Genomic DNA, 22,462 nt, shown 5'->3' on the forward strand with positions numbered 1-22,462 from the left:
GATTCAACATTATGCTCTCTTTCATCAGCAGGATATGACTCAGTAGCTTAAAGAACATCAGTGTGATTTGCTTTTATTGTCTTCCATCAGTTCCAAGAATAAACTGGGACACCGGGTTACTATTGATGACACATGATGTACTATTTACACATTACAATAATTATGTGAAATAAATCTTTAAAGGATTCATTATCTCATTAACAATTGCTTTAAGTAATCCACTCTCTTCATGTGTTCTCAAGTCATTCTCAGTAGGCATAACATTTTGCCTTATTTTTATATTATTTGTGGTGTGAATTAGTGATGTAAAACTACAAATCCTGCATGGTTGTGTCATATGATAATTTAAAAAACACGATCCTCTGAAGTATGGGATTTTTTTTGGGCAACAAATACATAATTATCTACATTATACAGCATTACATTTCACATTGCAAATAATCACACATTATATATGTATACAGATTTGGAAATATACTTGTTTGATGCTTGTTTGAGTGTAGTTGAGATTAATGAATAGGTATATATCATTTATTTCACACATTCTAGTCTCCACTGTCCAGCCATGCAGGATGACCATTGGTGTCTTTGTCTTTGCTTGAATTGGAAATGCAATTATGCAAACACCAAATTTGCATTGCTATTCCATGGACCCCTTGCTCCATTTACATTGCAGGCTCTCCAGATCCACCTGTCTGAGTGAAGGTCTTTTGTCATACCCAAATAGTGACCTATATTTTGGTCAGCTGCGTGTCAGCCATTGTTATTCTTTTGTTTGTCTCTCAAAGGAAGGGAAGAGAAGAGAATCTCTCTCCTCCCATTAATTCATGCACATATTCAATAAATACTGTGCATTTACAGCATTCAGCAGTAAGATGTTAGGGAGCTGCTGTCAAAAGCAGTAGCCCACAACTGCATTATTTTCAATTCAAACTAAGAAAGGTCATCGATAAAAGACACAACATCAAGTCTTCTCTAGCATTGTAAGTACTGACTGAGGTTCTCCCAAACTTGTCCAGTCTTGCCTTTCTTTGGACTGGTCACGTGCGTTGGTGACAGTCAGTCACAACCAGGCGCAGCCGCTGATTGGCTAGCCGTGTTTAAACAGGCCCATCCCATAGGCTGTCTGAAGTGACGTCGACAACGATCAGCTGCTCATTTTACACAACAATAACAAAGGACAGCAGTGAGACCTCGGAGCGACTGAGAGAGACGCGAGCACTTGTTCAGGGTCCACAAAATAGTGTTATCTTCAAAGAAGAAGTATTTATATAGATATATTTATAAAGAGTAACACATCCTACCTCAACCTTCGAACGAGCCGAGTGTTTTTTTCCTTTGTTTTCCCTTTATTTTCTGATTAAACAAACGCTTCCTGTTTACAGGCGTCTCAGCCGCAGGTGAGTCTTTGTTGTTGATGATGAGCAATTTTTCACTGTTTAAGACGTGTAAGAGTTTTAATCACTTTTGCATGTAAACTGTTAACCAAAGTAATAATAACTGTTTTCCAAACAAAGAAAAGACTGAATTTCTTGCTGGAAGAAAATATTCAGAAAATATGTTTTTCCTTTTTGTGTTGTAAGATTTGATATTTTTTAGATAGTTTTCTGTAAAACATACTTTGTGGGTTATTTGTGCTCAGCTGTAGGCCTGTATGTCTTCTGTCCTATCCGTTGGTGTAGAGTTTCTTGTCGGGTTCCTCCCTATGTGTACGCAGATGCATTGTGTTTTTGCCTCTGTGACAACACTCAAAGTCTTAGTATAATGTCTCTGTATATTTTGTACGCATGAACATCAGGATGGCTACAGGGGAATTGATGGGACAGACAAGGACCCAGAGAAACCCTACAAACAAACAAACAAACAAAAAAGTGTCCCCAGATTAAAGAGTTGTTTTTGTCCCCCTGCTGGTGTGATGATGCACTCAACACAACTGTATTTGGAGTTAAATAAGCACTGTTGTTTTTCTCACACCATGATTTCTGTCTCTATAGCATGCTTGTTTTACCCCAAACAACATTTTACTACATTATAACATTTAGATAGTTAGAAAGTGTCCTTTTATTTAAGTGGAATTTGAACTGATTTACTTTCACATTCTTTTCTCATTACAGTTAAATGTGTCAACATTATTGTTAGCAGTTATCACAATTCTGCAACAGATGAAGGAAATAGAGTTCAGGTGTGTGTGTGTATATATATGTGTGTGTATATATATGTGTGTGTATATATATATATATATATATATATATATATATATATATATATATATATATATATATATATAAATTATATATAAAGTACCGGGCTCATCTTTCCATTTTTAGATTTTACTTACTTTAGATTTAACATTGACCTTTTATCAACAAAGCATTGTTATATACTGTCCCCTGTTCCAACAGCAGTGAGCAGGTGTGTGTTGTGCGCTGGAGGCGAAGTGGTAGCTCATGTATGCAAAACGCCATATAAGAGGTACTGATTGTTGGAGATGTTGGCTTTTTTTTATTTTTATGGAAGTAGTAGAGTATCATAAACTGGTATGGATGTCTTTTGTTGAACTGCAACTAATTCCAAGCTCGATGGCAGTTGTTTGACATGCTTTAAGGATAAACATACAATTTATGTTTCCTGTAGAGTTTGGAGATGTAGCATCAGCTTTGTGTTGGACTATAAAAGATATTTATTTCACGCTCCCCATGCAAAGGACTCGGCAAAATCTGTATAATTCAGTGTCATTAAATGACAGATTAGTAGGTGCGTTAGAGTGGGACAATCACTGAACTATCCTGGACTCCAATACCATGACTACTATAGAGCCATCCTGATAGAATAGTTCATACCCTTAGCAGACTTTATTGAATGGTTCTTTCTCATTAAATATTGATCTAGCAGTGTGTTATTGTCTTCATCTCTTCTTTCATTGCCTGCTACTATAGTGAAGTGATGGACTCTCTCTCGCTCTCATATTTCTTTAATTTAATCCTGATTTTTTTTATATAATAATTTTGGTATGCAATTATTAAAGCTGTATTGCTGAGTTATTGGCATTAACTGACTCTCTTTTTCTGGCCATGTTTTGTTTACAGGGCCTTGATTTTTGAACTCTTTGTGAAAGCTATGACTGAGCTTTAGGTGTTCCTAATACGTGAAGGAGAAACTCATGCACTTCAGCACCTTTCAAGAGTCTTCTGTGAACGGCTATTACAGCTGATGACCAAAGAGCCACATCCTCAAGTGACACTAGCAGGACTGATCTGGCCCCCTCCTCCTCTCCCAGCTCCTCCACCATGTTGCAGAGGTTCACCAGCATCCTATTCGGAGATGCCCTGGAGGAGGCCACTGAATGTCCTGCAGATGTGGGCTTTAACAGAAATGAAGATGATGAGGACTGGATCCTTGTTGATTATCTTGGTTAGTGTTAAGATTTATACACTATTTCCATAAATCTTTCAGTGTAATTTTTTGCATTAAATAAATCACAGGTGTTCCCAGCACACTGACATAATGTGTTACTTGTAAAGTCAGGTCTGTAGTAACTACATCTACCCTTAGCTAATGACATGTCTGTGCTAGCATGCTAGTAAGACATATTGCAAATGTCAAGCTGCACTGTGGAGGTAGACAGAAAAAAGTCTTAATGTCATTTGCTGGCATCTTATGAAGTGACAGCATTGCTGTGTCTCACATCATGAAGGCTGTGAATATTTGAGGGGCAAGGTGATCTGTCTAGCTCAGGTCTCTCCCCTAAGGTGGGAATATTTAGGGCCAGCAAACACTTAATATATCACTTGTATAAAAATAGCACTGTCTGGGTGACCTAGGATCAGCTGGGAGATTCATGACTAATATCCAGACACTTGTAAAGGGGCTGTGGTTGCTCAGTTCTGTGCTCCTAACTGAAATGGTGTACTGTTAAAATCCCAAGCGAGCCACTGTCAGGCTGTTAATCGAGGCTGCTAATGTTCAGTGTGTGAGATCTCTCTTATATTTCTTGATGACAAATTACAGCTTCATGTCCTTGTTTTGTAGCCTGGCATGACTTTTTTTTATTTAGCTAAGTTTCAATTCAAGTTTATTTGTGTTTTACTCTGAAAAAACAAAAACAAACATTTAAGTAAAGAGAACAAAATAAATGTCAATTTGTTGTACCTTATATACTACACCATGTTGCCAGATAAAAACACAGAAAAAGTTGAGTTTGTAATCTAAGATATGCAAACTTACCTCTTCATTTGGTAGATCTCATTGTGTGTCTATGATAATGAGAAGCTTTAGTTTTATAGTGCCAGGGATGAGTGCAGACTCGTTATCACTGGTTGTTATCTATTGTAATTAATGAAATTAAATAGATGAAGTTAAGTTTATTTGATAGCCTCAATTTGCCTTAAAAGCTGTTAAGATTTGCCCAGTTCAGCCTTAGACAATTTAGGAAAGGGGAAATTAAGAGTAATTTGGGAAAGGGTGTAAAAGATAAACAGTAGAGCAGTTATAGGTTTAATCCACATTGACCGAAGGATCAGAATTTCACAATAGTGGAGAAAGAAATCCATGGAGAAACCACAGTGAAAACAGTTTCATGCAAGATCACTGGTTATATAAAGTGTTGTGCCAAATCAGGCAATTACAGACAAGAATAGGTTATTCTATAGTCCCTTGGTTACATGTCAGATGTGCGTGTAATAGTCTGGAGACAAAGGATAAACAGTCTGCCTATGGGCTGGTTTTTATTGAGGTTGCTTATCCAGCAAAATCAATAATAAGACACTTTCATCACCCCATTCTTTGCCTCTCCAAAAACAACCTTAGTGCTAAACAGAGCATCATTATGCTGTTCACGTTTGCAAATGCTTTTTTACAATCTTATTCATAATTTCAAGATTACATTGAGACTTTGAGATTTGCTTGGAGACACTGACTTGCATGGCAATAAAACCTGAATTTAATTAATTCCTCTGTTCCTCTTCGTTTTATTTGCCTGTCTGAAATTTTCTGAAAGCTGTTATTGTTTCACTGACCTTAGGTGCACTGTCGATTGTGCCCTCTACAGGTCATGTCATATAAGACACCATATCAGTTTCTCTTTGTTTACACCATTGACTGCCAAGATCAAAAATAGCAGTGAACTATGAAAACATGCCTCTGTGCTAGGGTTGCTTACCAAACACAAATGTCTGTCTTGGCTTTTAAATGATTTGTTTACTTTTGTGAGCAGATATTTCATAAATCTCACCCCTTAATTGAATTTTGGCATGCTTGTATTTTTATATAAAGATCTTTGTTAAAGAGTGAAAATAGAAATCTCTATCATGTGATCCTCCAGCTGAAGCTTGCTCCAGTGCCTGTGATGAGGAGTTGATAGGAGTATGCTCAGAGAACATGGATGCTCCTGACTGCCCTTTGCGCTGCAACTCCTGCTCCTCTTTGGACTCAGCAGCAGACACAGACCCAGAGGACAGAGGGTTCTTGCACCTGGATGCTGAGTGTGGTCTTGAGGAGAGCTGGTTTATCACACCACCACCCTGCTTTACAGCTGGAGGAAGGGGTCCAGTGCTTTTGGAAACTAGTCCACTGGAGAACCTGCTTATTGAGCACCCCAGCATGTCTGTCTATGCTGTGCATAGCTCGGACCACCGCCAGCTAAAGGAAAACTCTTGCGAACCTAGCATCCTTAGGTAAAATTACACATTAAATTTTCAGGCTTTTTGAAGATTAAGCTGACTAACATAGCTAGCTAAACTCAAATGTACAGTGGGTACAAAAAGTATTCAGACCCCTTTAAATTTTTCACTCTTTGTTTCATTGCAGCCATTTGCTAAAATCAACTAAGTTAATTTTATTTCTTATTAATGTACACTCAGCACCCCATCTTGACAGAAAAAGCAGAAATGTAGAAATTTATTAAAAAAGAAAAACTGAAATATCACATGGTCATAAGAATTCAGACCCTTTGCTCAGTATTGTGTAGAAGCACCCTTTTGAGCTAGTACAGCCATGAGTCTTCTTGAGAATGATACAACAAGTTTTTCACACCTGGATTTGGGGATCCTCTGTCATTCTTCCTTGCAGATCGTTTCCAGTTCCGTCAGGTTGGATGGTGAACGTTGGTGGACAGCCATTTTCAGGTCTCTCCAGAGATGTTCAATTGGGTTTAGGTCAGGTCTCTGGCTGGGCCAGTCAAGAATGGTCACAGAGTTGTTCCGAAGCCACTCCTTTGTTATTTTAGCTGTGTGCTTAGGGTCATTGTCTTGTTGGAAGGTGAACCTTCGGCCCAGTCTGAGGTCCTGAGCACTCTGCAAGAGGTTTTCTTTCAGGATATTACTGTACCTGGCCACGTTCATCTTTCCTTCGATTGCAACCAGTTGTCTTCAGCTGAAAAACACCCCCATAGCATGATGCTGCCACCACCATGTTTCACTGTTGGAATTGTATTGGGCAGGTGATGAGTAGTGCCTGGTTTTCTCCACACATACCGCTTAGAATTAACACCACAAAGTTCAATCTTGATCTCCTCAGACCAGAGGATCTTATTTCTCATAGTCTGGGAGTCCTTACTGTGTTTTTTTTTTTTTTTGGCAAATTCTATGCGGGCTTTCATTCTGCCTTAGAGCCCCGACTGGTGGAGGGCTGCAGTGATCGTTGACTTTCTGGAACTTTCTCCCATCTTCCTACTGCATCTCTGGAGCTCAGCCACAGTGATCTTTGGGTTCTTCTTCACCTCTCTCACTAAGGCTCTTCTCTCACGATTGCTCAGTTTGGCTGGAAGGCCAGGTCTAGGAAGAGTTCTGGTCGTTCCAAACTTCTTCCATTTAAGGATTATGGAGGCCATTTTGCTCTTAGGAACCCTGAGTGCTGCAGAAATTCTTTTGTAACCTTGGCCATATCCATGCCTTGCCACAATTCTGTCTCTGAGCTCCTTGGGCAGTTCGTTCGACCTCATGATTCTCATTTGCTCTGACATGCACTGTGAGCTGTAAGGTCTTATATAGACAAGTGTGTGCCTTTCCTAATCATGTCCAATCAGTTTAATTCAACACAGCTGGTCTCAAATGAAGGCGTAGAACCATCTCAAGGAGGATCAGAAGAAATGCACAGCATGTGAGTTAAATATGAGTGTCACAGCAAAGGGTCTGAATACTTATGACCATGTGATTTTTGTGGCAAGATGGGTTGCTGAGTGTACATTAATGAGAAATAAAATGATTTTTTATTTTAGCAAATAGTTGCAATGACAGAGTGAAAATTTAAAGGGGTCTGAATACTTTCTGTACCCACTGTATATTCTTGTTACAGTACTGTAGGTATTTAAATTTTGTAGAGAGATGTAATGGGAGAGAAAAAAAATTCTGAGAAGACTCTATGCTAAGCTTTGATTTTTAACTATCATTTTGAAGATGCAGAGCCATGCATAAGTATTTACTACCTTTGAACTTGTCCACAATTTATGGTGTTACAACCTAAAACTGAAATTGGCTTAACTGCTATTAAATGTTATTAATCGAGGGGGTGAATTCATTGGCACTTGCTCCCACCTATATTGTCAGAGCATTTTGCACTGCCTGCTATAATGGTCATGTTGTTGTTATTAAGAATAAGAATAAGAATTTATTTTTATTATTGTTTTGTGGCTGTTTTGGTGTAATAGTGCAATGTTGTTTCCTATGCAGGTCTGATGTTCAGTACAGACCCAGTCACCCTACTGGCTGCTATGCAGCTGCTCTCACTGCCACACGTGCCAGCTTCCTGGAGCAGGCCAAAAATGGACGCCTGGCTCAGAGGATTCGCGACAATGTGCAGCGCCAGCAGCTGTCCCGTAATGCGCTCCGACGCCTGAACCTGCTCCGTGATGGGGGAGCCAGACAGGCCAAAGCTGCTGCAGGTCATGTACAGCAGCCCGGACAGAGGCAGTACAACTACTGAGACCATTGCCACTGTGCCCTCCTCCCCTAATCCTCCCCCTCTATTCCTGGCACTATGCTAGGGGTTAGTCCTTCTTAGATAGACACAATGATATCCTTCAGAATCAACAGCATAGGTCACTTTACTCCAGTGCAGGTACCAATCTGCTTGAGCATATGTCCAAATCAGGCTTTGTTTCTCTCTGGTTCTCCTACCTGAAGCTGACAATAAATTTTAATTGTGTCACAAGTTGCATTACACATACAGAGCCTCATGTAGTGTGAATGGTCATTGTTTATAGTTCTTTGCATGTTGTTTTTCAGTGGACATGCAGGCATTGTATCATCCTGTACCTACTTGCTTCGTATGTAACAATATTCATGGCCATTTTTTGCATCACTAATTGTATTTTTAGTGAATTGGTCAGATGGATTCTGCTTTCTGTTTTTAAAAAATTCCTTTTACTACAAAATTTTACATTTAGCATTACTTAGCGCTAAAAGCATTTAGTAGTAAATTTCCACATATGAAAGATGTATTAAGAAAAACTATTGAAATATTTTTAAAAAGAAAAAAGTATCACATAGTATGTAAAAGTATGAAATTGTATGAGGTTGTGTTATCTGCAATGTGAGGTATGTAGCATAGCATGCCTGGCAGCAAGCATTTTGTATGACATTACAGTGCATAAAAACAATTGAGTGGGGTTTTTTGTTTGTTTGCTTTAAATCTGCCATACATGTCTCAGGGTCACAACACAGTCACTTGTACTCTACTACAATGCAGGTTACTTGACAATTGTTAATTGTATTTGTACATACTGAAGAAGTTCTTACATTTGTAATTGTGTACATTGCCTGTTTAAAATATTTGTAATTAATCACTTTTAAGTAAGCTGGAAAAAAAAGCGATTAGTTTGTTCTAAGACTGTGAAAAGAAAGTCTTTCTCTTGACTGTTAAATCTCCAAACAATGACTTAATCTGTTCAACAAAAATGTCTTTTCAAAAAAATTTTTTTCCCTCTGTTAGGCTTTTTTATTTTATGCTTCATGTTTTATTAATTACATGAAATTTGTATATGCTGAGTCAAATATTTAAACCTAATGTAGCAGCAAACTTACAACAGTCTTTGGTTATTGTTTTAACATTTGGCAATTGATCTAAAATAACACAAAATAGTGTTGTGACATACTAAATGTGTCATGTGGAGGAAACAGATTGATGGATATGAAGTGTCTCAATTAATGGCAATCACAGCTGGTGTTTATGAAAATATTCAGTATACTTGATTGAGCAAAATGAATAGCACACCTAAGATGCTCTATCCCTGGCCACGGGAATACATGTGTTATTTTTCTTATTTCACTTAACATTTTTTTTCTTTAGCATTATTTCTGCAGTTTTTGCAATTTTAGTACTGCGGCAGGTTTTCTACTTTTGTCACATTTTCAGTTTGTCTAGTGAAGCAAATATATATTGTATATATTTTTTTGTCTTCAGCAATCTAAATGTTCATGTTAATAACAGGGATTTTATGTTGCCTTGAAATCTGTTAAAGATCTTGTGCCTTCCAGGTTAACAGTGTGACAATGCATTAGTGAAGAACTTGAATTCTGTCCAAAGGGACTTTAACTCACTATGCACAGGGGAGTAAAATTGTCTCTGTGATTCACTCACTCTATCCTTATTTTTGTGTAAAAACTGTAGCAATGTTTTTTTCTGTGTTTGTGTCGATAATAAATAACGTGCCCTTACTCACTAGGTTTCTTAGTCAGACAATTGTTTGATTTTCAGTTTACTGGAATAAAACAGCACTTTGCCAAACGAATAGGTTTAAGTACCCTATGTTTATTTTACTCTTAGTACATTGTGGATTCATGTTTGAAATGTACACCGTATTTTATTTGTTACTAGCATAATATACTATTGTAATACGTCTATTATCTTGTCGGTATAATTTATGCTCGTTTATTTTTAAATAAATGCCTTGTTTTTTAAATGAACACTTGTTTTCTTTCACCTTCAAAGTTAGGATTTTTGGAAAATTGTTTTATTTGTCGTCATAAAAGATCACCCAATCAGATGCCCAAATAATTAGATAAAAGTTTATTCCCTGTACTTCAAATTTATTTGTATGACACTTTTTACAATTGATATTGTCTCAAAGCAGCTTTACGGAACATAAACATAAAACAAAAGGTTATTATAAAGAATAATATAAAGATTAATAATATAAAAATTCGAGATTAATATTAGACATATTTAAATGTGTTTGTATTTATCCCTAATGAGCAAGTCTGAGTTGACCGTGGTGAGGAAAAACTATCTTGGATGGTAAAGGAAGAAACCTTAAGAGGAACCAGACTCAAAGGGGAACCCATCCTCATATCCTCATATAAATGTGGTTTTGCATAGGAGATTGTTGCCCTTAAAGACCACATGGAGTTTTATTATCTCATTATCTCCCCTTTAGTATAGCAGAGTTTAAGTGGAGCTGGTAAATCTCTAGATGCCTTAGGATCCAGAGTCACGGAGTCGGCCTCATTTCAGTGGGGCTCCAAAGCACTTCAGCGCACGACAAATATCTTTCCTGGGTTTGTTTACATTTTCAAGCAGCAGCACGTTGTTTCTGCAACAATGAATCTGATTGGTCAGGCAGGTACTAAGCTCCACCTCTTTACCGGTCTCATATCAGGAACTGTCAGTTGATACTAAAAACAGTATTAAACGTCGTGTAAAAGTAGTTTTTCCGTACGGGAAGTTCACGGAATACGTGTACAGCGTCCTTGGGCGCCAGTTTCGTTTGACCGCGAAATAAGAAAAGTCCTTTTTTATAAAAACAGTCCCTCAGAACACGACACGTTATACCATTTTACATTCAGACTCCAGTTATAAGGACTAAACACGCTCAAATGTGTTGAAACTGTTCAATGTTTATCCAATTTCATAAGAATAATGCCTTAGTTAAACGGTTAGCTTAAACACCAAACCGCGAACATTCAATATTTAAATGTTATCGCTCGAAAGTGACCAAACCTCGCGCATGCGCACTGGCGCCCTTTATAAAGGTTGGCGCCGGCGCCAGCTGATGTCTGTTCATTTATTTTACAGCTGGTGAGTAGACGTTTCTCTTAAAATGTACCGTTTCTAGCTATCGATTTTCCAAATAAAATAACAATAATTCTGTATTTGTTATCTACAAATGCTCTTGAGACGTTTTTAACTGCGTTTGTACGATATTTTTGTTTGTTATCATCATTATTGGCCAATTAGCAAACAGAAGTAAGCTAACCTACAGATGCTAATCAGATAAGTCGTCTTATTTACCATCAAAGATGATGTCCTTATGTTAATTTAGATCAGATGTAAGTATATAAATGACCTGGACCTGAACACCACAGACAGTTCAGATCTAGTCTACAAAGTATGTGGGTCGGTTGTTAGCTCCTCGGCTAATCTCTTGTTCAGGTTTATCGTGAAAGACATGAATAATTAAAGGATCAAAGTGTTTTATTCCTGTAGAATGCGATATATAAGAGGTGTGGGTTTTTATATTTTGGGCAGTATTGGGTTTTAAAGCCCATATTGTCGGTTTTTGGCCGTATTTAGTTTGAGGCGGTTTGTTGTCCTCCCGCTTCTTAAATTGGCGCGGAGTCGATTCACCAAACTCTATTCAACCGAGTCAAGAAAACTAGCATTTTACAGAAATTAAACCACATGGACATATAAATAAATGACTAACGGAGAACTTAATTTAGCACAAAGCAAAAAAAAAAAGCTAGTTACAATTTTAAATACTATGCTTTTAAAAGTGATATAAATCAGACTGCTTATAAGTTGGTCGTGTTTCATGTAGCCCCTTTTTGCTAGCAGCAGCAGTTTTTTGGCCTGTTTTGGTTTTTGAACGACTTTATCTCAGAATTATACTTGTATTTGTTAATCTATGAGATTACAAACGTGACCTTTTTGCTGTTGTCATTATTACAGACGTTTTACCTAATCTGCCATTTGGAAAAATGTCCAGACGCAGGTGAGAATCCATCTTTGTGTAAACTTGTCTTATTTCCAAGACTAAATGCGATCAAATTGACAAAGGCTGTTTTATTTTTGTCCAGTTGCAGTAACACACTGCAAGAAAGAGATAAAAACACAGCAGACCAAAATATCACATGTACAAGGAAGAGAAAAGCTGAGGTAGGATGATCTCTGGTATATGTTTAATGACATGGGTTTTATAATGATTACGTGTTGTTAGTAAAGACTAAAGCTAACATTGTGTTTTTGTCTCTTTATCATCAGCCGTGCAAAAGAAAAACACCAGGAGCAAAGAAACAAAGTTATGAAATTCAGGTAAGTCCTGTTAAAGTTTGCTTTCAGATTTTATGAAGTGATACAAATAGAAAGCGATTAAAAAAATATTGGTATTCATATTACTTCTAATTATACAGGTACTGTGTCCGTATAAATAAATAAATCGGTGTATGTTAATTGTGTGCGTGATGACGCAGCAGCTGGTCAGCGTCAGTTAGCTCCTCCCCTTTATCCCGCCTCCTCCCGCCAAATTGAGCTTTGTTCAGCTGGACTGAGGGCTTTTGTTCCTCACTTATCCTTTTAGCTTGTGTGTGTTTGTGTGTCTAGACATGTATATATGAGGTATATGGCTGGGTGTGTGATGCATAATACATATTGTACATTAAGCCTAAAGGTACAATTAAGCAGTGCGCTGACTCTTAGGTGCCTAGGATTTAAAGAACTTCATTTGTTTGTAGTTTTTTTTTGTGAAGATGTTTGAAATGTGTTCTCTCTGTAGAATCGGTGGGAAGATGACGTTAGTCCCTGTGTCCTTGTTGAGACGCCTCACAAGGAACTCGAGGAGACAAGTAACTTGTCTGGTTTTAAACGCTTCCGGTTCAAAAACCTGTTCGTCAAACCCTCTCCACTGCCTTGCCTCAGGTGGGAACATGGGATGAATGACTTTGAGATGTACAATGTGGTTTAGTATGTATAGATTTGTAATTCATAAGGCACATTGTGATTAAGATTTGCTAATAAACCATAGATATGCAGTACCAGAATTTACATGTAAAAAAAATAAATTGATCTGCCATGATGTAACATTCAAAATATTTTATTTATGTAGATCTTTTAAAACTGAAGATTGTCCCAAATAGGTGAAATCTGGTTATAGATAATATAGATTTAGTTTTGTTTTACATAAACATTTTGGTTTTATTTCACTTTTAATTTGTTTCTTACATTACCTTATGTCTCACCTGTATGTTTTACCAGCTGGGCCAGCTCGGATGATGTGTGGATTAAGATGCTGAATAAAGAATTGAAGTATACCCACGATAAAACGTTCATGCAGCAGCACCCCAGCCTACAACCAAAAATGAGGGCCATTCTCCTTGACTGGCTTTTAGAGGTTTGTTATTAACCTGTGACTTGTAATTTCAACTTTATAGATGCTTGGTGCAAGTAAAACATTATGCTTACATGTATCTCTTTAGGTGAGTGAAGTGTATACTCTTCACCGTGAAACTTTTTACCTGGCTCAGGACTTCTTTGATCGCTTCATGCTGACTCAGGTAGCGATTGGGAAGAACCAATTGCAGCTTATTGGCATTACTTCACTCTTCATTGCATCTAAACTGGAGGTAAGACATTTGGCTTGATTGCCCGAATAGTGATTTGTGTAAATATGAAATGTTTAATTTGCTTGGTATATTCTGTAATTACAGGAAATCTACCCGCCAAAGCTTCAAGAGTTTGCGTACGTCACAGATGGTGCCTGTGATGAAGATGAAATTCTTGAAATGGAGCTTATAATGCTGAAGGCATTAAATTGGCACCTCTGTCCAGAAACTCCCATCTCATGGTTGAAGCTTTATGCTCAAGTGGGCTCTCTGAAAGAAGGACCAACTTTTCTTGTGCCTCAGTTTTCTCAGGAAACCTACATACAAATGACCCAGGTGTGTGTGGTGCTCTTAGCTTAACATTTTCTTTTGTAGTCATTACAGTAGTGTAATTAATGTATTCTGTTTAAATTATGTCTTTACAGTTGCTGGATCTTTGTATACTGGATATTAACTCACTAGATTTCCAGTATGGAGTTCTGGCTGCTGCTGCATTTTGTCACTTTACCTCAATTGAAACGGTGCAGAAAGTATCTGGTAAGACCATGATTTTTGTTATTGCAATTAACATGGATCAAATATTTACTAATTAGAACATCACATGAGAGATGTTATGTTTAGTGCTTACTACTGTGTTGGTAAAAATGAGTTGTTTAAATTGAATGAAGCTTGTAGCTGTCAGGGTGGAAATCATCAGGGTTCTGATCTTCTTGTATTAGGCCTGACATGGGACAGTATATCCGGCTGTGTGTGCTGGATGGCTCCCTTTGTGAGAACTGTGAATGAGTATGGATGCCCAAAACTGAAGGACTTCAAAAAGATTGCAGCAGAGGACCGGTACAACATCCAAACTCACGTGGACTATCTGTCCATGTTGGTGAGTGTTTTCTCACTCTTCTCACTTATTGTCTCTCCAAACAAGTCAGTAAAAAGTGAACATGGCTGCTTTGTGTGTTGTAGAATGATGCTCAACAGCGACAGCAGGAGAACTTGGACAGGTTGTCTCCATTAGCTGTAGGAGGCCTGCTGACTCCACCCAAAAGTACAGAAAAACCCACTAATATGTGAAAGGCTCAAAAACAATCTGCTGGTCCTGTTTCTGATCGTTTCAACAGCATGGGCATGCCTTTCTCTTTGTCTACAAAGGACCTCTGGACCTAACATCAGTGTTAAAGAGCCTTACAGAATGATTTGAAGGTGCTGTTATGAATGAGTGGTCATGACCTCACAAGATGATGATCAGACTTTTTGTGCCTTCTTGCAAAGACTCCATAGAAAATTGTTTACAAGTATTTAAGCCCTATACAATATTTTAGGGCTTTCATTTTCATGTACCAAGAGCATTGCAATGTTGTATCTTCGATTGCTCATTTTATAGGATTGTGTGTTTTGTCCTATTTTTCTAGTTGTGTAAAACTGTGTGTGTTGAATGTTTATGGACTAAACTATGTTGCCATAGGATTTCTAGTCAGTGCTGCTCTAAACCTCTGGTCATTGTGAAGCTGAACTGCAGCATGGAGACATGGAAGCTGACATTGTTGGGCGAGTCATTCTCACAAGTGTGCTGCATTGTTTGAATTTTTCTTAGGAATATGTTCCTTAGACTGCCTATTTCACTCTGGAAGAAGTTTAATTAATTTAAAATTGCAGAATTATTTGCATATTTATGGTGCCATCTTTTATTTTAAATTTAACTTTCACAGTGCTATGAATTACCTTTCATTTTATTGCCAAAGGCAAATATTTAATTCAGTGGGTGGTTATTTATGAAATGTGGTAAGATGCAGTATTGTACTAGATCTTACTTTTTTTTTTTTTTTTTTTTTTTTTTAAATTACTCTCAGAACTAGGAGTAAAATACTGTGCCTGTAATGTAGATGCTATAAAACTGTACATAAGAGAATATGTGTACATATGGTAATGGCAAGCAAGGATTTACCTTTCTTGGTTGGTGAATTTGAACTATTAAAGCATTGATAGAATTTTGGTAATTGTTTTGAATTATTACTGGGAAATAAAATATTAGAAAGGCTTTCACATATGTGAGGCAACTGATTCATATTCCATTGATGGTTTTGATGGTTAGTTTGGTATGAAAAGAGACACAACTAGTGATCAAACTGATCTAAAATGGTGTTTAATCAGATTTGATGCTTTCTGATCCCATCTACTGTTGTGTTCACATTTGATAATTAAGATAATTAAAACTTTAATAATGCATTGTGATGCATGTCCTTGTCATGAGAAATAGTGGAAAAGTAGTTTTGTGTGTGTGTGTGTGTGTGTGTGTGTGTATATATATATATACACACACACGCACCATGTTTGTAACCCATAGCTTGTAGATGTTTTCTCCAGACAGCTGGCTTGTGTAGAAGCCATTAGGCTCCTTTTCTCACAAAGCCACTGGTGTTGTGTGTCTTTGTCTAGTTGTGAGACCTCAGAAGGCTTTAGCTACCCAAAAACACCCCCTCAATACAGACACACAGCAGCAGCAATCAGTCTCACAATGAGGTGCTGGCTTTTTTTTTGAAGTGTGCCTCATGCAACTGTTTTAGACAGTAAAAAGAACATGGTTCTTATTCTGTTAGACTTTCATTATTACTTGCAAATAAAAATTTTTGCTTAAGAAAGTGAACATTTTGAAATGCTTTAAGGAAAGCTTTATTTATTAAAACATTATATACAAAAAGGAGTACTTGACATTAAATCCCTAGAAAACATACATATATATATATACACAAGGTCATGGGGTCAGTATCTAAATGTATGCTGTTTTATTGACATTATAATGGTTGTGACTGGGACAAATTGCAATACCGGTGCATGTGTCATTGTTCCCACACTCTGCATCTCATTTGCATTGATTGCTATGGAGTTGTGAAACAGGCCCAGGCATCTCCACTGTGCTCCCAAACTGGATTTTATTCTTAACTCTAATCACCAAAACAGGAGCTGTCCTGCTTGACAATTTTGCATGTCACTGCTTGGTTTGAAAACATAAGTTGACACAATATTGAAGTTGAAAACAATCAGCTAATGAAACAAGTGAAATATCAAATAACACCATTTAATGGTAACATTGTTTTGTTTAGATTTATTGTTCATACAAAATATAAAATTTAATTTTCAGAACTGTTCTTGCACATATCAAAAAATAGAACTATATTAATTTAAAGCATTGAAAAGTTTTTTAAACAATAACAGATTTTTATGATTGTAATTTTCGCTTTTGCAAAATTACTGCAGCGTGCACACTGATGCAAGTTCATCAGGAACGCAGCATGTCTTGAGATTTAATTCATCAGATCAGACTGAAGTGTATGAAAAGGATGGTGCACACAGCTCCTCAAATGAAGAGAAAAGGTTGTATGAAAAAAAGACAAAAACAAAAAACACATAACACCCATCATAGCATTTGTAACATACCAAGAGTATGTTAGAGAATATGATTTATTCGTTCATTCATCTTCAGTAAGTGCATTTCTTCTGGTTAGGGTAGAGGTGGTTCCAGAGCTTCTCCTGGGCATAGTATGAGGCATAACAATGTGCCTTTTTATGCTGGTCCATGCAGGGCATCCTGCAAATACTTCATTCATACTTAGGGGCAATTTGAAGCCAGTTCACCAACTTTCATGTTTTTCGAAAGAGGCATGAATCAAAGAACCCAGAGGAAATCCACTGATAGAGAGAGAATATGTGAAACTCCACAAAGAACCAGTAACCATATTCAAAACTGGGGTGCTGTGAGGTGATAATTCTACTCAATGCATCACCATGCCACCTGGGAACATCATCACACCATAAAGGATTCATTTACTGCTCCTTAGAGTGATTCTGACTTTGCTTATCAAGCTTAACATGGGCTATGGAATCAATCTTAATCTATGATGTGTGTTTGTTTTTTGTCACTATAGATGTGGACATGTAGCTCTGTGGTATCTTGAAAGAAAATGCATTTGAGTGTAAAATAGCTACTGTATACTGTGGCTTTGTTCCCTCTGTAAATCGTCAAGGATAAAATAAATAGCGCACTACTGACAGTACACACTGAGTAAACTCAATAAATAAAGCATGCCTGCTATGCCATCTCCAGGCTTCTCTTACTCTTAAAGATTTTCTGGCAGTCCAGCAAGAGAAGAGATTGACTCCATGTAACGTGTCATTGCTTTAACTCAGTAAATAACACACAGACTTTTACTGACTTAGAGTTGTTGCTCGAAGCTCCTGCCCCCAGTGTGGCTGAGGCTCGGCACAACATCTGTGTTTGCAAAACCCAACTCAGGCCTTTGAAACAACTCCTTAAGCCCCTCAAATTTGGGCCCCCAGTGCTGCAGAGAATCATAGCTGAAGTCTTCCTCTGGGATGGCCGAGCTCAGAGAGCTAAGGCTGCCTGCGTTTGAACCTGCACCTTCGATGCAGTACACATGATAGGTATCCATAGGGTAGGCCATTATGTCATTATCAGCCTCCCAGATGATGCGTGCTACGTAGTTCTTGAAATCCATGGCACAATGGGAAGCGGTGCTGGGGTTGTGGTGGTGGTGGGTGGTTTGGACTCCGCCTGGGTGCACTTCCTCCTGAGAGCCCTGAGACGACTTGATAAGAGGTGCTGTGGTGCACGAGGAGGACTGAGACAAGCTGGAGCAGAACGGTCTCTTCAGCTCTGTGATGTCATATGCATTCTAGGGGAAAAGGGGTTAAAATACCAACAGAGAAAAATGAGAATGAGGAAATTAAAAATAACAGACAAGCTTAGTGGCTAAGACTAGAATAATTTCTATTCATTCTATTCTATACATCTCAACCACCTATTCAGGTGTTTTTTCCCCTCAAAGTATGGTTTCCTTTTTTTTTAATCAACATAGTTCTGATCAGTGAATGAAAGAGTTTTTTGAGTCATATATTCCTCTCAGACAGCATAAATAAATCCCTTCTTGTCTACTGAATTACTTGAAGTGATACCAAACAAATCACAAACAACCAAAAGTATTCATTTTGCTCCAATTCTGAACAAAAGGTTCCTAAAAACCTCTACCATTGTCACTATCATGTCATATTCTTTGATATGTTGGCAATTTTCTATTCTTGTGTTTACATCAGCTTGTATTATTCATACATTTTCTTTTTCAGACTTCTCACATCTGTGCTTTCTCATTTTGTATTATATATTCGTGGCCTAATGGTTAGAGAGTCTGACTCATAACCCTAAGGTTGTGGGTTTGAATCTCAGGCCAGCCACGACTGAAATGCCCTTGAGCAAGGCACTGAACCCAACTGCTCCCCGGGCACCGCAGCATAAAAATGGCTGCCCACTGCTACGGGGGTGTGTGTTCACTGCTTTGTGTGTGCACTTTGGATGGGTCAAATGCAGAGAACGAATTCTGAGTATGGGTCACAGTGTCACGTCACTTTTTTTTTTTTTAAAACCGACGCTATGCTGCCATCTAGTGGAAATCTTACAAACAAAAGCCTCCTGCTTTAGTCTATCATCAGTGATTACAGTGTACCTGGTCCTGCTCTCCTCCACCTTCCTCGTTGTAGTTGAGGATGTTTTCCCTGATGTCCTCCCAGCTCTCGTGCTCAGCTGGAATGTGGTACACGCCGCGTTTCCGGAATTTATTCTCACTGCCCTTCTGGTTCCACACAGTCACCGCCACCAGCACAGCTGGACAAGAGACAGTGATACAGAAGAAGAAAATATGACATGATAAACATGAGGATGGAGAAAATAGAATACAACCAATACAATTGTTCTTGTAACTTCAGAAACACTAGCGATACAATTCAATTCTTAATCTTATACCAATAAGCCTCAACCGGCAGCACACTGCAGTCTCAACCAACTCTGATATATCCATTAAATCTATTGCAACGTGCTTCACTTTTTTTTTTGGTTTATTTGACTCTCATTAGAACAGGAATGAGGCAATGTTCTGTGTGTCTGTATCAGCATGATGTCTTTGATCAGATGGATAAGGTCGGTAAAGAGTAAACTCAACTGTCAAACTATTATATTAACGATGTAGCTGTCACCTGTCACACACACACATTATGGCTCTGCTCCATGACACTACTCTGCAAATGCAAATCTGAAAATGCAAATTCTTTCCACAACAAATCTGTATCCAACTAATAATGCTAATGAAGAACAGACTGTCTCTATTGCTACAGCCATACTCAAAATGTAAATTTTATTTGTCAAATTAGCTGCAGAAGGGTATATAAATACTACAGTGTAGTAAGTGTACAAGCACATTCTTCAGGTTAACAGGCCCACTCCTCGTTAGATGGTTTAAGTACAGCCATGGACAATATAGTGATATATTTCAAACCGTGTCTTTGCCTTGGACCCTCAATACTGGCTAAGTGAACAAATAATTATGAACATATTACTGAGCTGCATAGGTTAGTCTATTTTCCAATTAAAAACAACAAATGAAATTTTATTAACTAAAAAAACAACCCAAAATGATGGGCATTACTCATTATTGAAATTTTAATTTAGGTTTCATATTTCATATTGTGATTTTAAATGTTATGAATTTGAGCCAAATATTGGTCGGTCCAATAGGTATATTTTTTTTGGCTTGTTTGGGTTTAATTGTAACTTGAAATGTTTGTCCTATTTTATAATTATGAAGCCTGATGATGAATCATTTGCTGTGTTTATGATATTGATTTTTATGCATAGGCCGAGCATAGCAATCATTCATTGTGATGTTCAAATATATTTTTATTGCCTCATGGCCATGACTTATTGATGTCATTATTATGTGTTAAGTTGTAGTCAGACATTATTAATTGATAAGGGATGTCCCAGAAGGGTCCTGCTCTTAGAAGTACTGCCTTTAACATTTTAAACAGCATTTATCAGTACAGCAGTATAAGTATAACCCTAGTGCAAATACTCTGTTGATTGTAATGTAAATGGATCTGTATAATAAATATAACCTTGCATCTAAATGTTTGTTATGCATTTATAAGTGTGACTGGGACTGAAGTAAGGACTGAAGTGTTAGTTACCGAAGAACACAAGTAGGCACATGCTTATAGCGAGGATGGAGCTGGGGCTGAGTGCGGCCAAGTGTGATGTTTTTACTTGGCTGATCTCACACCACTGGCCCCGGAAGCCCTCTGGGCAGCGACACTGGTAGCTCTTGGTGGAATGAGCCAGGCAGGTACCCCCGTTACGGCATGTGGAGGGACCACAAGGTGACATGGCACAGCTAACCAACCCTGTGTGTTCATCCACCACAAGCAACTGACCTGCTGGACACCTGCAATGAGAAAAGACAGCCATGTAGAGGCCATTTTACGGTATATAACTTTATTTTAATTAGTTTACATTTCTGGAGACACATCAATGCCCATGAGAAAATGTGTGTATTCTTTAGTGTATGTGTTTCTTCAGTGGTTCTTAAAAGCTTAGTAACTTTCATTAGTTTTGCAGTGTGCACTTTACGTAGTCTTACCTGCACTCATGCTTCCTCCACAGATCCACACAGTACAGAGGTTTTTGGCATGGTTTAGCACGACAGGCATCAGAGTGGCATCCTGCCTGAACTCCCCGCCGCTCTAATACCATGACAAACTCACTGCTCTGACCGTCCAGGGGCAAAGAGTGACCGTTCAGCCTTACATCCTGCATACAACCTGCACAGCAACACACACACACACACACACACACACACACACACACACACACACACACACACACACACACACACACACACACACACACACACACACAGGTACATGCATCCTAAAGAGTTAATTTAGAGTGACTGCTGTTCATTATTTGATCATTTACACTGCCAAGTGAAGTTTAACATGATGTACACTGACTTGAATCACTTTTTTCACTGACACACCAGTGTTAATTAACGTAGCGACCGAAAGGCATGCAGCAAAAAGTTTCTGGTGAATTTTGGTAGCTCGATCACAGTTTTTATAAGACTTTTTAATGTTTTAAATGTGAAGTGTCCAGTCTTATTCAGAAAGAGCCAGTATGGGTGTAGGATTTTATTCCAATCAGGCACGAGCCACACTTGAAGTCCACCTGTTTAAACAGCTGATCTTGGCATCTAATACACACAGATGTGGAATCTGGAATAAAAACCTGCACACACACACTAGCCCTTTTGGAATATTTGAGTTTGTGTAGACTTTCAGTCCACCAGTTTTGAATTTTCTTTTATAAATATATGTACACAATGTTTTCGTCAATAATGATTTCTTGATCCAAGTAAAAAAATCTGGTGAGAATAAATAGTTTTAACTAGTTAAATAGTTTTCTTTTCACCCTGCATAGAGTATGAAATAATAGTGCTTTAACTCTCCATAGTCTTTTTACTACGCACAGTTATACGGTTTTATTTAAATTAAAGTATTGGCACATGTGGTTGTTTGACATGTTTGCTGCTATTAACACAAGCTTGCTGTGTCTTCTTTATCCTGTAATAGAGACATGGATTAGACATTAGACAGAAAGAGGTGGAGGAAGAGACTGTTGCCGAGACGCACCTTGGAAGTCTTCCTGTGTGCTGTGCGAAGCACCGTTTCCCAAAAGCACACTGGAGGACTGTACTACAATTTCTTGTTTATTTCCCAACACCCCAGTGACCTCCCGTGACCCCCCGCCTTGCTCCAGTTGCAGGGTGAACACGTTGTCATGGCGACTCAAGATGACCAGGACCCACTGGCCGTGATCCACTCGTTGGCTCCCCAGCTTCAGTGTGTTTGGGCCATCACCCAGGTTGGCACGAACACACACATAGCCATCTACTATCTACATGAACACGGATGCGGATGTAAAAAAAACACATTACATTATGTATAAACACATTATGACAGAAAAATCAAATCATGGCTAATTCAAAACACAGAAATTTGTAACTGCTTTTAAATACTTACTGTAACATGATGTC

General features: G+C 38.1%; 3 protein-coding genes across 9 annotated transcripts in view; 2 read left to right on the top strand and 1 right to left on the bottom strand.

The window, feature by feature from the left end:
* Positions 1–1,130: 1,130 nt before the first annotated feature.
* On the top strand, positions 1,131–9,899 carry tp53inp1 (tumor protein p53 inducible nuclear protein 1). 5 transcript variants are annotated; one of them, XM_027149819.2, is made up of 6 exons: positions 1,153–1,400; positions 2,115–2,182; positions 2,403–2,472; positions 3,087–3,411; positions 5,321–5,672; positions 7,665–9,899. In XM_027149819.2, the coding sequence occupies exons 4-6, from the start codon at positions 3,288–3,290 to the stop codon at positions 7,915–7,917; spliced, it is 729 nt and encodes a 242-aa protein (XP_027005620.1). In that variant the 5' UTR covers positions 1,153–1,400; positions 2,115–2,182; positions 2,403–2,472; positions 3,087–3,287; the 3' UTR covers positions 7,918–9,899. The 5 variants fall into 5 exon arrangements, with proteins under 5 accessions (XP_027005623.1, XP_027005620.1, XP_027005622.1 ...); XM_027149821.2 differs by having other exon boundaries at positions 2,406–2,472; XM_027149820.2 differs by lacking the exon at positions 2,115–2,182.
* Positions 9,900–10,799: 900 nt separating this feature from the next.
* Positions 10,800–15,750, top strand: ccne2 (cyclin E2). 3 transcript variants are annotated; one of them, XM_027148870.2, is made up of 11 exons: positions 10,800–11,010; positions 11,884–11,926; positions 12,012–12,090; positions 12,196–12,246; positions 12,707–12,849; positions 13,186–13,321; positions 13,407–13,553; positions 13,638–13,868; positions 13,958–14,069; positions 14,252–14,409; positions 14,493–15,750. In XM_027148870.2, exons 2-11 carry the CDS (start codon positions 11,913–11,915, stop codon positions 14,598–14,600), a joined length of 1,179 nt encoding a protein of 392 aa, XP_027004671.1. In that variant the 5' UTR covers positions 10,800–11,010; positions 11,884–11,912; the 3' UTR covers positions 14,601–15,750. The 3 variants fall into 3 exon arrangements, with proteins under 3 accessions (XP_027004671.1, XP_047667514.1, XP_027004672.1); XM_047811558.1 differs by lacking the exon at positions 10,800–11,010 and adding an exon at positions 11,405–11,435; XM_027148871.2 differs by lacking the exons at positions 10,800–11,010; positions 11,884–11,926; positions 12,012–12,090; positions 12,196–12,246 and adding an exon at positions 12,310–12,601.
* A 480-nt stretch (positions 15,751–16,230) lies between these two features.
* Positions 16,231–22,462, bottom strand: part of si:dkey-22o22.2 (neural-cadherin) — a 110,536-nt gene continuing 104,304 nt past the window's right edge. Inside the window, exons 29-33 of the mRNA XM_027149987.2 lie at positions 22,059–22,323; positions 21,008–21,188; positions 20,559–20,812; positions 19,043–19,200; positions 16,231–18,217 (exon numbers count right to left, since the gene is read on the bottom strand). Of these exons, the coding sequence (XP_027005788.2) occupies positions 17,738–18,217; positions 19,043–19,200; positions 20,559–20,812; positions 21,008–21,188; positions 22,059–22,323 (1,338 nt within the window). The 3' untranslated portion in view covers positions 16,231–17,737. The remainder of the gene's footprint in view (positions 18,218–19,042; positions 19,201–20,558; positions 20,813–21,007; positions 21,189–22,058; positions 22,324–22,462) is intronic.

This window comes from Tachysurus fulvidraco, chromosome 3, assembly GCF_022655615.1.
Source record: "Tachysurus fulvidraco isolate hzauxx_2018 chromosome 3, HZAU_PFXX_2.0, whole genome shotgun sequence".
NCBI lineage: Eukaryota > Metazoa > Chordata > Actinopteri > Siluriformes > Bagridae > Tachysurus > Tachysurus fulvidraco.